General features: G+C 42.1%; 1 protein-coding gene across 1 annotated transcript in view; it reads right to left on the reverse strand.

Moving 5' to 3' along the window:
• The window catches only part of LOC122810608 (tastin-like), a 1,451,617-nt gene that overhangs the window by 637,118 nt on the left and 801,186 nt on the right, over nt 1–13,313 (reverse strand). The window contains exon 9 of the mRNA XM_044082184.1: nt 13,060–13,144. Within this exon, the coding sequence (XP_043938119.1) occupies nt 13,060–13,144 (85 nt within the window). The remainder of the gene's footprint in view (nt 1–13,059; nt 13,145–13,313) is intronic.

Genomic DNA, 13,313 nt, shown 5'->3' on the forward strand with positions numbered 1-13,313 from the left:
TTAGAGCAACCTTTTGTTCTTCACAATAAAAAACAGTTTTACTTAAAAAAAAATCCATTCCAGTATGGTCAAAAAATTCAATAAAATCAATAACATCATTGTCATAGAAACGCCAAATGGAAACTTATAAAGTCTGAGCCCCTGAGGGACCATTTTTAAGTTTAAACATTCATTCAAATAGGCAATATCAATTTGTGTTGTCTTCAATTTAAACAGTCTCTTCTCAAAATAAAAGACTAGTTCTTTTAATGAACCAAAATTGTGTTCATCAACCTGGAGCGGTGCCCTTGCGGAAGCCTCATTGTAATTGGTAACACAATTAATGATTTAATTTGCATATTTGTATAAAAATGGAAAGGAAATGGTATTAATTGTATTCTGATGAAGTCTCCTGAGCAGAGATGAAAGCGCTTAATACGTTACTTTTATTTGTTTTTGTATGGCAATAAACCTTATTTGGATGTGTATCGGATCGTTTTCATTATTTATTTTAGGCATATGGGCCTGAGCATGCGGTTTGGACATCTGTTTTCTAGGTGTGGGTCGAGTTTTAGGCCTGGATGAAGAAGATGGCGTTGATTTAAAATGCAAGTACGTAGGCCTGAATAAACCCTCAGAAGATGGTGCCTGCACAGCAGCTCCGGACCCATCCAAGTTAGAGACATCCGCAGGTTCCATAGTCGAAGAAGCATCTCGCGGCATACCGGACTCCGAATGGGTCTCAGTAGAGGCCTGTGAATCTGAAGTAGTGGGTATCAGGGGCTGTGAAAGCACCTGAGTACCGGCAAACTGGCGACTAGCTTAACCGAAGCATCGTCAGCAGTGGTCTGTCTCTGTCTTTATCCTTACTTTTTTTGGAATATTGTTAGTCAAATGGCTTACCGAAGCTATTTCTGGATAGCTATACAGAGTACCAAAATAATTTGCTGCAAATATAGTCAGACGATGAGTAGTTCAGGGGTTGAACAAGGCACAAAACTGACAGAGAGGGACATCGTGTTCTGGGCCTAAGCAAGGAATGCAGTATGAATGAAAATCTTTGAGGTATTTGCTTTCCACAGTTAAGACAATTGTTAACTTTAACTGACATTGGTTAAGAGCAAGAAAAAGGATCCCCAAATGGGGTACTTAGCTTTTTTGAAGACTTCGGTTCTGATACACGAAAACAAAAATTTCAGGAGTCGAACGACTGGCACTTGCGAACTGCTTCTGCTTCGGGCACTGCGCAGCAAGAAAGACTGATGTAATGGCATCAGCTGCATGTTTTATACCCCTGACTACATGGAAGAAAAGACAGCATCCAACACAGGAATCCAAGACTCCAGTATTCAGGCCATCTGAGGGCTACCTGCAGCCAGATAACCCAAATGTGATGACTGCAACAGTGAAACACAAAGAACATCTCCAAAGCAGCAGCTCAAAAGTAGGCAAGGACTATCATAACCACACATTATTACTGTCTGTCTGGGCTAATAGCACCTTTCTAAGTGAAAAATAACATCTCTTTAATTAAACCATTAGCTTATTTTGGATTCAAAACTCATGCTGTGCCTTTTGGGGCTTACCGTTAATATTTCTTATCACTAAAATGGTCAAAGTTTATACCTTCTTTCTGAATCTAGAGAACAACTTAATATCTTTGCCAGATGGCAAGGCTTCAATGCAGGGGTGATGCCAGAACCTTTTGTGGATTTAAGCTTACAGCAGAAGGGTAGGTAAATGCCTTGGGTTCAGTCCTGGAAACAAAACACAAGCCTTCTGTACCAGGTCAAAAAAATCCTGTTACCTTTTTACAATTGATTAATGCAGGAGACTGACATCAGGGAGTCATACGGTTAACTCTCGCATGTACACATATCTAATGATTTGAGATGGGCGCATTCACTACCTAACAGTAAAGGTAGATTCCTGTTTGGGCATCTGCCCCAACTAAAAGTTGGCTCCCAGACATCCTCCCATAAATTTAGGCAATGAAAAAGGAAAGGAAGCAAGAGAAATGGAGATATCCAACTCTAAAATAACTGTAGATTCAAGGTCCACATTCTCAAATAGAGACTGATGTCCATTAATGCAAAGTTTCTTTCCATTAATTTGAATGTTTTCTCTGGTTGGATCCTCTTACATTTTTTACTTCTGAGGAAAGGCAGTGACAGACTGCATATCAAAGCTCTCTCTCCCTTAAAATACTTTGTGTAGTTGGAAAAGTAGGGGAAGTCAAACAGATTTCACTTCAAGGAGTGGATGGATGAATTCTGACTTGAATATATGATAAGGAAGTGGAAGCACTCAGAAGAAGTAAGTCCATGAGTATATCTGCTGTGTATTCATTGGAGTATTCAGTTAAAATCAATTGAAAAGTGCTAGCCTTTTGTTTGTGGGAGACTGCCTATACTTAGATTTAGGCTTTTCCATTTTTTTTTTTTTTTTGCACACAAATGCAGACAGGGGACCACAAGATTATTATGTAACCTTTTTATATTCTATAGAATAGCCACTGTTGATTCAGTCCTGGTCAGTAAGTTGCCAGCTCCTTTCTCAATGAAAAGGGTGGTACATATATCCATTGGACCCAAGTTCACACCCAAAAACTAGTCTACAGGATTTAAGGGCCCACTTATCACATGTATAAATTAGTAAACTAGCTTTGGTAAGTGAAGTGCACCATCAACCAAACCCACTTCTCATTCCCAACAATGAATGCCATGAAGCTGCCTCCCATTTAACTTAAGAGGAACTAAACCTAGGTGGCTACCTTTTGTTAGAGGTAGAAGGCAAGTCCTCAAACCTGAACTGCAGGTCTCTTGCCTTCTTGCATTTCATGTTACCGTCCAGTGACTGTGTACAAGTTCTCAAGCAGATTCCTACACTGGACTTCAAATCTCGGTCAACATAGCTCTGAGCACAGCTTGAAGTTCCCAGCTTACCTTTTGAGAATACTGAGCCACTAGCTGCAAGTACTGACAGCAGCAACACTAGTAGCAATTATGATTTAGTTACAGTCAAAAACAGCATCTGAGATGGGTCTGGAATATGGTCAGTGTCTTGGGTAAACAAAAATAGCTATTTTTAAAACAAACTACACTAACAGCAGATCTAAATAATGCAAGATGTAATAAACTGCTAGCTCAGATAATGTATGCACTCTCCTTAACCCCAGAACATGGCATCAAGCACTGACCATGGGACCATAACCCAAAAAGCACAGGGACTAACAAGCGTTAAAACAGCCAAATAACAGGGGAAATCAGACAAAATAGTGGAAGCAATTTTAGCATTAGTTTAGGCATAGAGCTATACAATATAAACTGCCAAGATAGCAAAGTCGGGACTTTACTGCACAAGTGTTCAGGTAGGTCATTAATGCAGTTTGTTTGCTCATTTACATTTGTTAAACAAGGCACGTGAACTAAACCAAGGATCAGTTTTAATCATGTGCCAAACAGGCAAACTACAGGTAGTATAAACTTAGTCAAACAGCCTAATTTACATAATACTGAATTTAGGCAATTAATTAGGAGTTATGTACTTACCATAACTTGGTATCTATGCTGTCCAATTTAATTCTTCCTCACAACTGGGTCACAGGATCTGATCCAGCCATTCCAAAAGACTGATGCTTCAAGTCTCGAGCTCCTCCCACTCCCACAATGCCCTGCATCACCCTTAACACCTCAGATAAAGTTTACTGCCCCAGAAAAGAAGAGGCAAGTATAGAAACAATTTACAAACAAATATATCACCCCTAATTTGGAGCTTAAATCATTAATGTATGGAACACAAAATCCCCCAGATAACCTCTAGACTTTCTGGTAGGGGAAAGGTTGGGTGGGATGCGAGAAAGAATGAAACTGGGCAAAACAGATACCAAGTTATGGTAAGTACATAACTCCTAAATCTGATGTCCATTTCATTCTTCCTTACGACTGGGTGAGAGTCCCCAGCTACTTGATTTCCTGGGTGGCTCCAATGGAAGGATATGCCTGAACACTATGGAGCCAAAGGCTGCTCTGTCTCTGGAAACTATATCCAATTTGTAATGCAAGACAAAGGTATCTGCATTGGACCAAGTTGCCACAGCACAAATTTCATCACTAGAGGTTCTAGCTGAAAAAGCTGAAGTGGCCATTATCCTGATAGAAAGGGCTCTTGGTGGCCAAGGCAACTGTAGGCCTTTCAATGAATAGATGGTGGAAATGCAATTAATGATCCATTTCACTAGGGTTTCTTTAGCTAGAGCCTGCCCTAGCTGATTGGGTGAATAAGGAAATAAATAGTTGTTCAGACTTCCTATGTTCCTTTGTCCTGTGCAGAGAGAAATGCAACTGTCTATGAATGTCAAGTAGGTGAAGCATATATTTACCCTTATTGGAATGGTTAAGAAAAAAGACTGGAACATGAATGGACTGATTTATGTTAGTCTCCATGACCAATTTAGACATAAAAGAAGGATTTGTCCTCAGAGAAACTCTGTCCTTGAACAAGGTAATATATGGTGGTTTGGATGTTAATGCCTGAAGTTCCGATACCCTTTTGGCTGAAGTAATGGCCACAAGAAAAATGGTCTTTCGGGATATAAATTGTATGTCACAGGTGTCAGCCGGTTCAAAGGGTCTTCGAGTGAGACCTTGTAGGATTAACATCAGATTCCAAGGAGGGGAAGGATCTTTTATCGGGGGTCTGAAAATAAAAAATCCCTTTCATAAAGGCCTTGCATAATCTGGATGCTGAAATGAAAGTAAATGAATTAGAATCTTCTGCAACATGGAATTTAGCAGTCACTAGCAATTATAACTTAATCGTAGAAAAACTTGCTCCATTCTGAAAAACAGAACTCAGAGAGAGAACAGCTGAGATGGGAGCTGAAAAGGGGTCAATGTTCTAGTTTGATCCACACACTAAAAACCTCTTCCATTTGCTACTGTACACCTTTTTAGTAGATGTTTTTTGTGAAGCATGGATAATTTCCCAGACCGGGGAGGCTATCCTGGACTTTAGAATCATTAAAAGTGGAGGAACCAAGCTGTTAGTCTTAGGGATCTGAGATTGGGAGGCTGGTGTTCTGATGGGTGAGAAATCGGATCTGTCTGGGATCCAGTACCCATGGTGGATATCTGGAGTGAGACCGTAGGAAGGGGAATACCTGAAGAGGCCAGAAAGGAGCAATGAGGATTAGATTACTCTAACCTGCTGGCTTTCTGTAGAACTTTTGGAATCAAGGGAAATGGAGGGTAAGCGTACAGGAGACCCGGAGGCCAATCGTGCACTAGAGCATCCCTGAGTGAATCCCCACTTGGGGGGATCAGAGTGAAGTACTTTCTGCAGTTGGTGTTCAGGGGAGATGCAAAAAAAGGTTGCAGCAAGGTTGACCTCATCGGAGGAATATTTGATTAGCTGATTGATTGATTTAGGGACCACTAGTGTGAACTCAAGATAGATCTGCTGAGTCTGTCTGAGAGAAAACATTGGTCTCCCCAAGAATGTGCACTGCAATAAAAAAGCAGTTCGAAGAGATCACTCATTTCCACACTCTTATGGCCTCCCTGCATAATGGGTATGAATGGGGTACCAAACTACTAACATGTTGTACATGTGAAACATGTCCATGTGAACTACTATCCTTTCCAGAGGTAGGCTGTCTTGGAAAGTTTGCAACGTCAGAAGGATTGCTCATCTGTAGAATAATGATGTGCAATTTGGTCTCTGTTGGGGACCACGTGCCTTGGACTAATCTTCATTAATGCCCCTCCCACCCCAACAAGGAAGCTTCCATGGTCACTGTAACCTTTGGGAAATGGGCCTGCCCAGATAAAGATCGTCCGATAACATCCACCATTGAAGATGACGTCTGTAAAGTTAAGTCAGCTTGATAGGAACATTTAATGGATGACACAGAATGCACCACTGAACCACTAGAGTCCACTGAAGCACTTGCATACAGAATCTTGCCAATGGCACCAGAAGTATGGCAGCTGACATGAAACCTACAGCTCTTAGGATAAATCTTGCTGGGGGTGCAAGTGTATCCAGTAAAACTTGGACTTGTCTCAGGGATGATGCAAATAACGGTAGAGCTGCTACTTGAGTGATTGTGTTCAGTTGCACTCCTATGAACTCTAACCCCTGCACAGGTGTTCATTTTCATTTATCCAAATTTATCGTGATCACCAGCTGACTGAAGGTGTGTAATAGGTACTGCATTGCTTGGACCAGTTGATGCCTCAATATAGTCTGATGAAACCCTAGGAGCTACAGGGTGAAAGCGCTTAGTCTTTTTCTGCAATAAAGTTTGTCAAGTGTTACCGTTCTTTACAGAGGATTATAAAAGCCATTATTTTGTTCTCTGATCCACATCTGATGAAGTGATTTAAACGAAAACGCTGTTTTTTTTTAATGTGTGCATTCATGTGTTTGTGCCTATATTAAAGTGGATTTTACAAGAACTCCAACTTATTCCTGGTCTTGTGGTACCTTGGATTGACTTATTGATTTATATTGATACCTTTGTGGCTGTTTTTTTGAATACTGTGAATATCCCACCTAATAACAGGTGGTAGAAATACTTGCTTTATTTAAAATTTCTACCACCTGTTATTAGGTGGGATATTCACAGTATGGTTTTTATTAGGTGACTGAACTCTCTCTCGCTCTATTATATATATATATATATATATATATATATATATATATATATATATATACACACACACACACACACACACACACACACGAGAGAAAAGTACAGTTGTGTACCTACCATAAATGTAGATGTTTGAGTGTATTCACTGTTGCAGCCATTACACTTAGGTTATCCTGCTGGCAGGCGACCCGCAGTCGGCCCGAGTTCCAAAGTCTTGGTCTGGTGTCGGTTGCCGTCACCTCTTCCCTGACGTCAGTGCGCCAGGGGTATAAAAGTTGCAACCAATGCCATTTTCTTCAGTTTTTCTTGCCCCAGATGTCAGGTGCCCCCAGATAGGAAGACTGTAAAGATAAAATTATGCCAAAAAACATGCATATATTACTATAAACATTTCCTTCATCTACAAGCAAATACACCACATAGGTAGTATAGAGATGAGAAGTACAGAAAAATCCCAGCAATGAAAAAAGGGGGATGGTGGGTGGGTAACCTGGACTGCAACAGTGAATACACTCGAACATCTACATTTATGGTAGGTACACAACTGTACTATGTTCATCATGTTTCACTGTTGCAGTCATTACACTTGGGTAGAATCCCAAAGCTGAGGTTGGGTGGCTGGGTCTAAATTGGATATGGAGAGGCTAGCAAGCCCTGCAGAACTGCAATGGCAAAGCCCACTCTAGATTTAGAGTAGAGAGGTAAGTGGTAGTGCTTGGTGAAAGTGTGCACTAAGCTCCAGGTTGCAGCTTCTAAAATGTCTTTGGTTGGTACTCCTCTGAGGAAAGCTGCTGAAGTGGCTGCTGCTCTGGTAGAATGAGGCCTAATGCCCTTAGGCACTGATTTGCCATGTTGTGCATAACAGAAGCGGATGCAGTGTCCTATCCATTTCGAGACTGTCTGCTTTGTAACAGGCTTTCCTTGTGATCCTGCAGCATATGCTACAAACAGTTGCTCAGTTTTTCTGAAAGCTTTTGTTTTGTCCAAGTAGAATCGTAGCTGTCTGTGTATATCCAAAGCATGCAGAAGTCTTTCCCCTTTATTCTGGGGATTTGGGTAAAAAGCAGGTAAATGAATGGTTTGGTTTAAGGCCACATTGGAGACCACTTTTGGCATGAATGTCGGGTTTGCCCTAAGAGAAACCCTGTCCTAATGAAAAATGAGGAAAGGTTCCACAGCCATTAATGCCTGTAACTCTGAGACTCTTCTTGCTGAAGTTATTGCTAGGAGCAGAGCAGTTTTCCATGACAAGAATTTCAGATCAGCTGTGCTGGCTGGTTCAAAAGGAGGCAGTGTGAGTTTTTCTAAAACAAAATTGAGGTCCCAAGTAGGTATCGGTGCTTTCCTTGGGGGTCTTATATTTTTTGCCCCTCTGAGGTACTGTCGTAGTAGAGGATGTGAAAAAAACTGGAGGTTCCATATTGTAATGAGCTGAAATGGCAGAGGCATGGATTTTAATAGATGAGAAAGATAAGCCTTTGTCCAGTATCTCAGTTAGGTATTGTAAAATCTGAGGTATATTAGGGACAATTGGTTCGAGCCCTTGTGCCTGGTTCCAAGCACAGAATCTCTTCCAGTTTTCTGCATAAGATTTCCTAGTGATGGGCCTCCTGGCTTCTAAAATGACATCCATAACAGCTTTAGAGATAGGTGCAGTCTGAGTGGCTACATTATCTGCCATGCTGCCAGGTTTAAGGTTCTGAGTTGACTGTGCAGAATCTGATTGTTTTGTTGTGTCAGAAGATGAGGAATTTGAGGTAGAAGGCAAGCTGGGCCTTGAGACAAACTCTTTAGGATTGGGTACCAGTGCTGGCATGGCCAGTCTGGGGCAATCAGGATCATTTTTGGCCTTTCTTGTTTGACTTTTAGTAGCACCTTGGTAAGAAGAGGCATTGCAGGGAAGGCATAGACTGTCAGGCCTTTCCAGCTGAATGATAGAGCATCCACTTTCCATGCTTGAGAGTGATAAAGTTCTTGTGCAAAATTTCTGTATTTGGTAATTGTGAGGGGAGGCAAAAAGATCTATGTCTGGGCATCCCCATTTACTCGTTATCATGCTGAACACTCGTGGATTTAGCTTCCATTCATGAGGATCCATGAGATTTTCTGCTTAGTTCGTCTGCCAGTGTATTTTTTGCTCCTGGCAGGAATTGTGCCTGCAGATGTACTTGATAGGTCAGTGCTGTGTTCCACAAAGCATGGCTTGTCTGCATAGGGGGTAGGAATGTGTGCCCCCCTGCTTGTTTATGTACCACATAAGTGTGGTATTGTCCGTCTTTATTAATAGTTGTCCTGGATGAATTAGGTCCTTGAAAGCTGTCAGGGTATTCTGCACAGCTAGTATCTATTTTTGATTGATGTGAAGATGCATTTGTCCCTTGGGCCACGTGCCCTGAATACATTTTCCTGCCATATGTGCCCCCCAGGCATAATCCGATGCATCCGTTGTTATTGTCTGCCTGGCAGTGGGTAAGGTGAAAGGCTGTCCCTTGTTGTGGTGACAGGCCTGGGACCACCATCGAAACTCCTGTTGTAGGCAGGGAATTAAAGTTATGATTGTCTCCAGGCTGTGACAATGCTGAGTCCAAACACTTTTTAGATACCATTGTAGTTCTCATATGCAGTTTTGCATATGGAATTAGTAGAATGCAGGATGCCATGAAGCCCAGGGCCTGCAGAATATTTCTTGCAGGGAGCTGGGTCTTTGTTGCCATCATTTGAAAGTAATGAGTCAGTTGCCTTTGCTTGTCTGGCGTGAGATAAGCCATCTGGGCAGTTGTATTTAAGCTTGCACCCAGGAATATTATCTCTTGTGAGGGCACTAGTTTTGATTTCTTTTCGTTTACTGTGTACCCTAGGCAAATTAGCAATCTTTTTACAAACGCCACATGCTTTAGAAGAATGTCCTTGCTCTCTGCTTGAATAAGGCAGTCGTCCAAGCAGGGATATATTTGAATTCTATTTTGTCTGCAAAATGCAATTACTGGTGCCAGGCATTTTGTGAAGACCCTGGGCGCAGTAGATAAGCCAAAGGGCAGTGCAGAGAATTGGTAATGCATTGAGCCTGCTATGAATCGGAGGTATCTTCTGCAAGATTGTCCGATTGGGACATGCAGGTATGCCTCCTTGAGGTCCAAAGTAACTAGCCAAGCCTTCTTGTCCAGCACGGGCAGAAGTTGCTGTAGTGTTAACATTTTGAATTTCGGAACATCCAGGAAAGTATTTAGGATTGACAGGTCCAGTATTGGTCTCCAGGCTTTGTCCTTTCTGGGTACTAAGAAAAGTCTCGAGTAAAACCCTTGTCCCTGTTCTTGTTGTGGAACTTTTTGAATAGTTCCCATGTTCATAAGAGCTGCAATCTGTTTTTGTGCCTCTGCCCATTGGTTTTGTGGCAGGTCTGGCATACCTTTTGGTTTTGGAAGCGTGTGGAAGTGGAACCTGTAACCCTGAGAAACAATATTCAGTACCCATTGGTACTGGGTGATTATGTGCCAATTTTTTAAGAAAAGTGCTAGCTTTCCCCCTAGGGGTGCTTTCAAAAGGTAAGCACCCCATTGTTTAGGTCTGTAGGAGCCTTGGGGCTGAGATCTGCCTCTTGGGCGTCTGTATCTGCCTCTTTGTGGCCTGACACTGGAGAGGACCAATTTTTTGAAGGCCAGTTTCTGCTAAATCTAGGTGGTTGAACCTGTAAGAAATCTTTCACTGTCTGCATTGACTTTGCTTTATCCTCCATTTTCTTTAACACCTCTTCTGCCTTAACACCAAACAAAGTATCATGCTGTAATGGAGCATCCAATAATTTTACTTTAACATGGTCAGGTAAACTTTGTTCTTTCAACCAAGCATGCCTTCAAATAAGAGAGCCTGTAACTGCGGCTCTACAAGAAGCCTCTAATGAATCAAAACCACATTGCAGAGTGTGCTTTCCCACTTGTTCAACTGCATGAAATAAATCCTGCATTTCCTTACTGTCAGAACTTTCTGTATTTGAAACCATTTTCTGTTTTAACAATGACATGAGGTACTGTTGGTATTTAAGCATGTGAAACTGGCAGATTAAAGCTCTTACAGCTAAAGTAGCAGAAGTGTAAACTTTTTTCACCCATCTGTCCAGAGCTCTGGAATCCCTATCAGAGGGTACAGGATTTTTAGCAGTGGAAGCCTTAACCCCTTTAGGACCCTGAGAAATTGTTTCTGGGTCTGCAGCGGGAGTTTTGTAAAGAAATTTATGAGAGTCAGGGACCCTGTAGTACCTGTCTGGCTTGACTGGTGCAGGGGGTAAAGAATCAGGAGACAGACTGGATTCAGAAAAAACATCATCAAGAATATCAAGCACAGGGGGGATAGCCAGGGGCCTGTGCTGAGGCAATAAAAGGAAGTCTGAGCCTTTTCTTGGATTCTGAATAATCCTGGCTCTCCCAATGGAAATGCTCCCTCATTGTGTGCAGGGTTTCCCCAAAAGAATAATCCTCATGCGGAGAGGCAGAAGATATGGACTCTTCTGCATCAGAGTCCTCATAGGGAGGGAGAGAATATCCCTGATCAGAAGAGGAATCAGAGGAAATGGAAACCTGGTCAGAGGAATCATAGTCAGTGTCTTGCCTAGGCCTTTTGTCAAGGGGGGGGGGGGTGGGAACCCCTGATTAAAGTAATTAGGTCTTCGGCCATTTTAAGCATCTGTTTCTTTGGCATGGTTGACTGTTCTGGAGAATGCTGTACTTGTTTCCTTGTCTTTAAGGGTGTTTTTGACTTTGCCTTTGCTGCTGTAGTGGGCTTAATTGTAAGCTGAGAAGGTCTGATAACACCCTCAGAAGCTGATGCCTGCTCAGCAGCTCCGGACCCATCTGAGGGAATAGTTTCCGTAGACCCAATACCTTGAGTTTCCACAGGCCTCGGCGTCTCCACGTGGCTGTCGGTAACGGCCTGTGGCTCCGAGGTAGCGGGTGTCCGGGGCTGCGAAAGCTCCTCACTGAAAATCGGCGACTGGCCTAGAAGAGGCTTCATCGTCGGTTTTGGACCTCGGATGCCTTTCCTTTTCTTTGTCTTTGCGTTTTTTATATATTCCGGTCGCCGGTTGTTCCGACGGCATTATGTAATTAAACCTTCGGCCAAAATAATGTAAAGCAAAAATCAAACAGATGTTTAATAGTGCGTTTATTGAATCTAGCACAAAACCGACAACTAGTAACGTCGTGGTCAGGGCCTAGTCAAGGAATGCAGTAAGAGTGAAAGTCCTTATGAGGTATTTGCTTCCCACAAGAAATACAATTATTAACTTTTACTGACATCGGTCTGGAGCAAGAAAAAGTTTCCCCAGCGGGGTACTTAGCTTTATTGAAGACTTCGGTTCTGAAACTCAATTTTGAAAATCTCAGGAGTCGGCCAACCGGCACTTGCAAACTGCTTTTGCTTCGGGCACCATGCGGCAAGAAAGACTGAAAAAAATGGCGTCGGTTGCAACTTTTATACCCCTGGCGCACTGATGTCAGGGAAGAGGTGACAGCAACCGACGCCGGACCAAGACTTTGGAACTTGGGCCGACTGCGGGTCGCCTGCTAGCAGGATAACCCAAGTGTAATGACTGCAACAGTGAAACACGATGAACATCAAGGATGTAGGCTAATGACCATACAGGAGATGGAGAGGGAAAGGAACAACCCAATGTCAAACGAAAACTCTAAAATTCAGGAGGGAATGTAGAAATATACTTAAGAAAGCTCTAAAGGTGAAAGCAGAAAAATTTTTGAAGTACTGAAGAGTTTAAACTTATCTGAGAAACGCTTGAGACCAGTCGCAATCATGTCTAACCAGGAAGGCAGTAAACAAGATCTGAGGAGTTAGAGGAGGTGCAGGGCGTTATGGGAGTGGGAGGAGCTTGAAAATTGAAGCATCAGTCTTTTGGAATGGCCAGATGAGATCCGATGTTGGATCCCATGACCCAGTCGTGAAGAAGAATGAAATAGACATCAGATCTTAAATTTATTACAATATTAGCAGGAATGTGAATGACGGCACAGGCACTAGGTAGAGTGAAAAACTGTACTGCAGATGAAACATCATTATTTTGGGCAGAACTACATATACTATAATCAATATAATGTTGAAGTAGAACACAGCTAAAAGGTGGTGAGGGTAAGAAGGTCCTGACTTCTTTGGCAAACTTAGTGAAGGTATGCTCAGAGACTGATGCGTAGACTAGTTATTAGAAAATCATAAACATTGTTCATTAATCTTATCATACCAGGTATTTTGAAGTATCACATTTCACATCCCCCAATGCACATATATGTCATGTAACATATTCACTGAAAAAAAAAACACTGCGATTTCACAGTTCAGAAACACCTTCCAGAACTGTTGAAAATAAATTTCTGTGATATCACAGTGATCCGTCAGAACACAAACCAAGCTTCACAACTTACTGTTACCAGCCAACCTGGAAATGCAAGACGCACGGCTGGCAGTGGACACAACTCCCCAGGATGTACATCTTGTAGGTCTGCTGGCCTAAGCAACAAAATAGATGCAATGAACATGCTATTAAAGTGATGCATTTCACCAATATTGTGTCACTCTACAAAAATATGCAATTCATACAGTAACAGTGAAACATAACACAAAAAGTACAGTTTTGTACCTACCATAAATGTAGATGTTCGAGTGTTCACCCTGCTGC

This window comes from Protopterus annectens, chromosome 9.part0 (assembly GCF_019279795.1).
Source record: "Protopterus annectens isolate FY-2018-M chromosome 9.part0, PAN1.0, whole genome shotgun sequence".
NCBI classification, from domain to species: Eukaryota; Metazoa; Chordata; order Ceratodontiformes; family Protopteridae; genus Protopterus; species Protopterus annectens.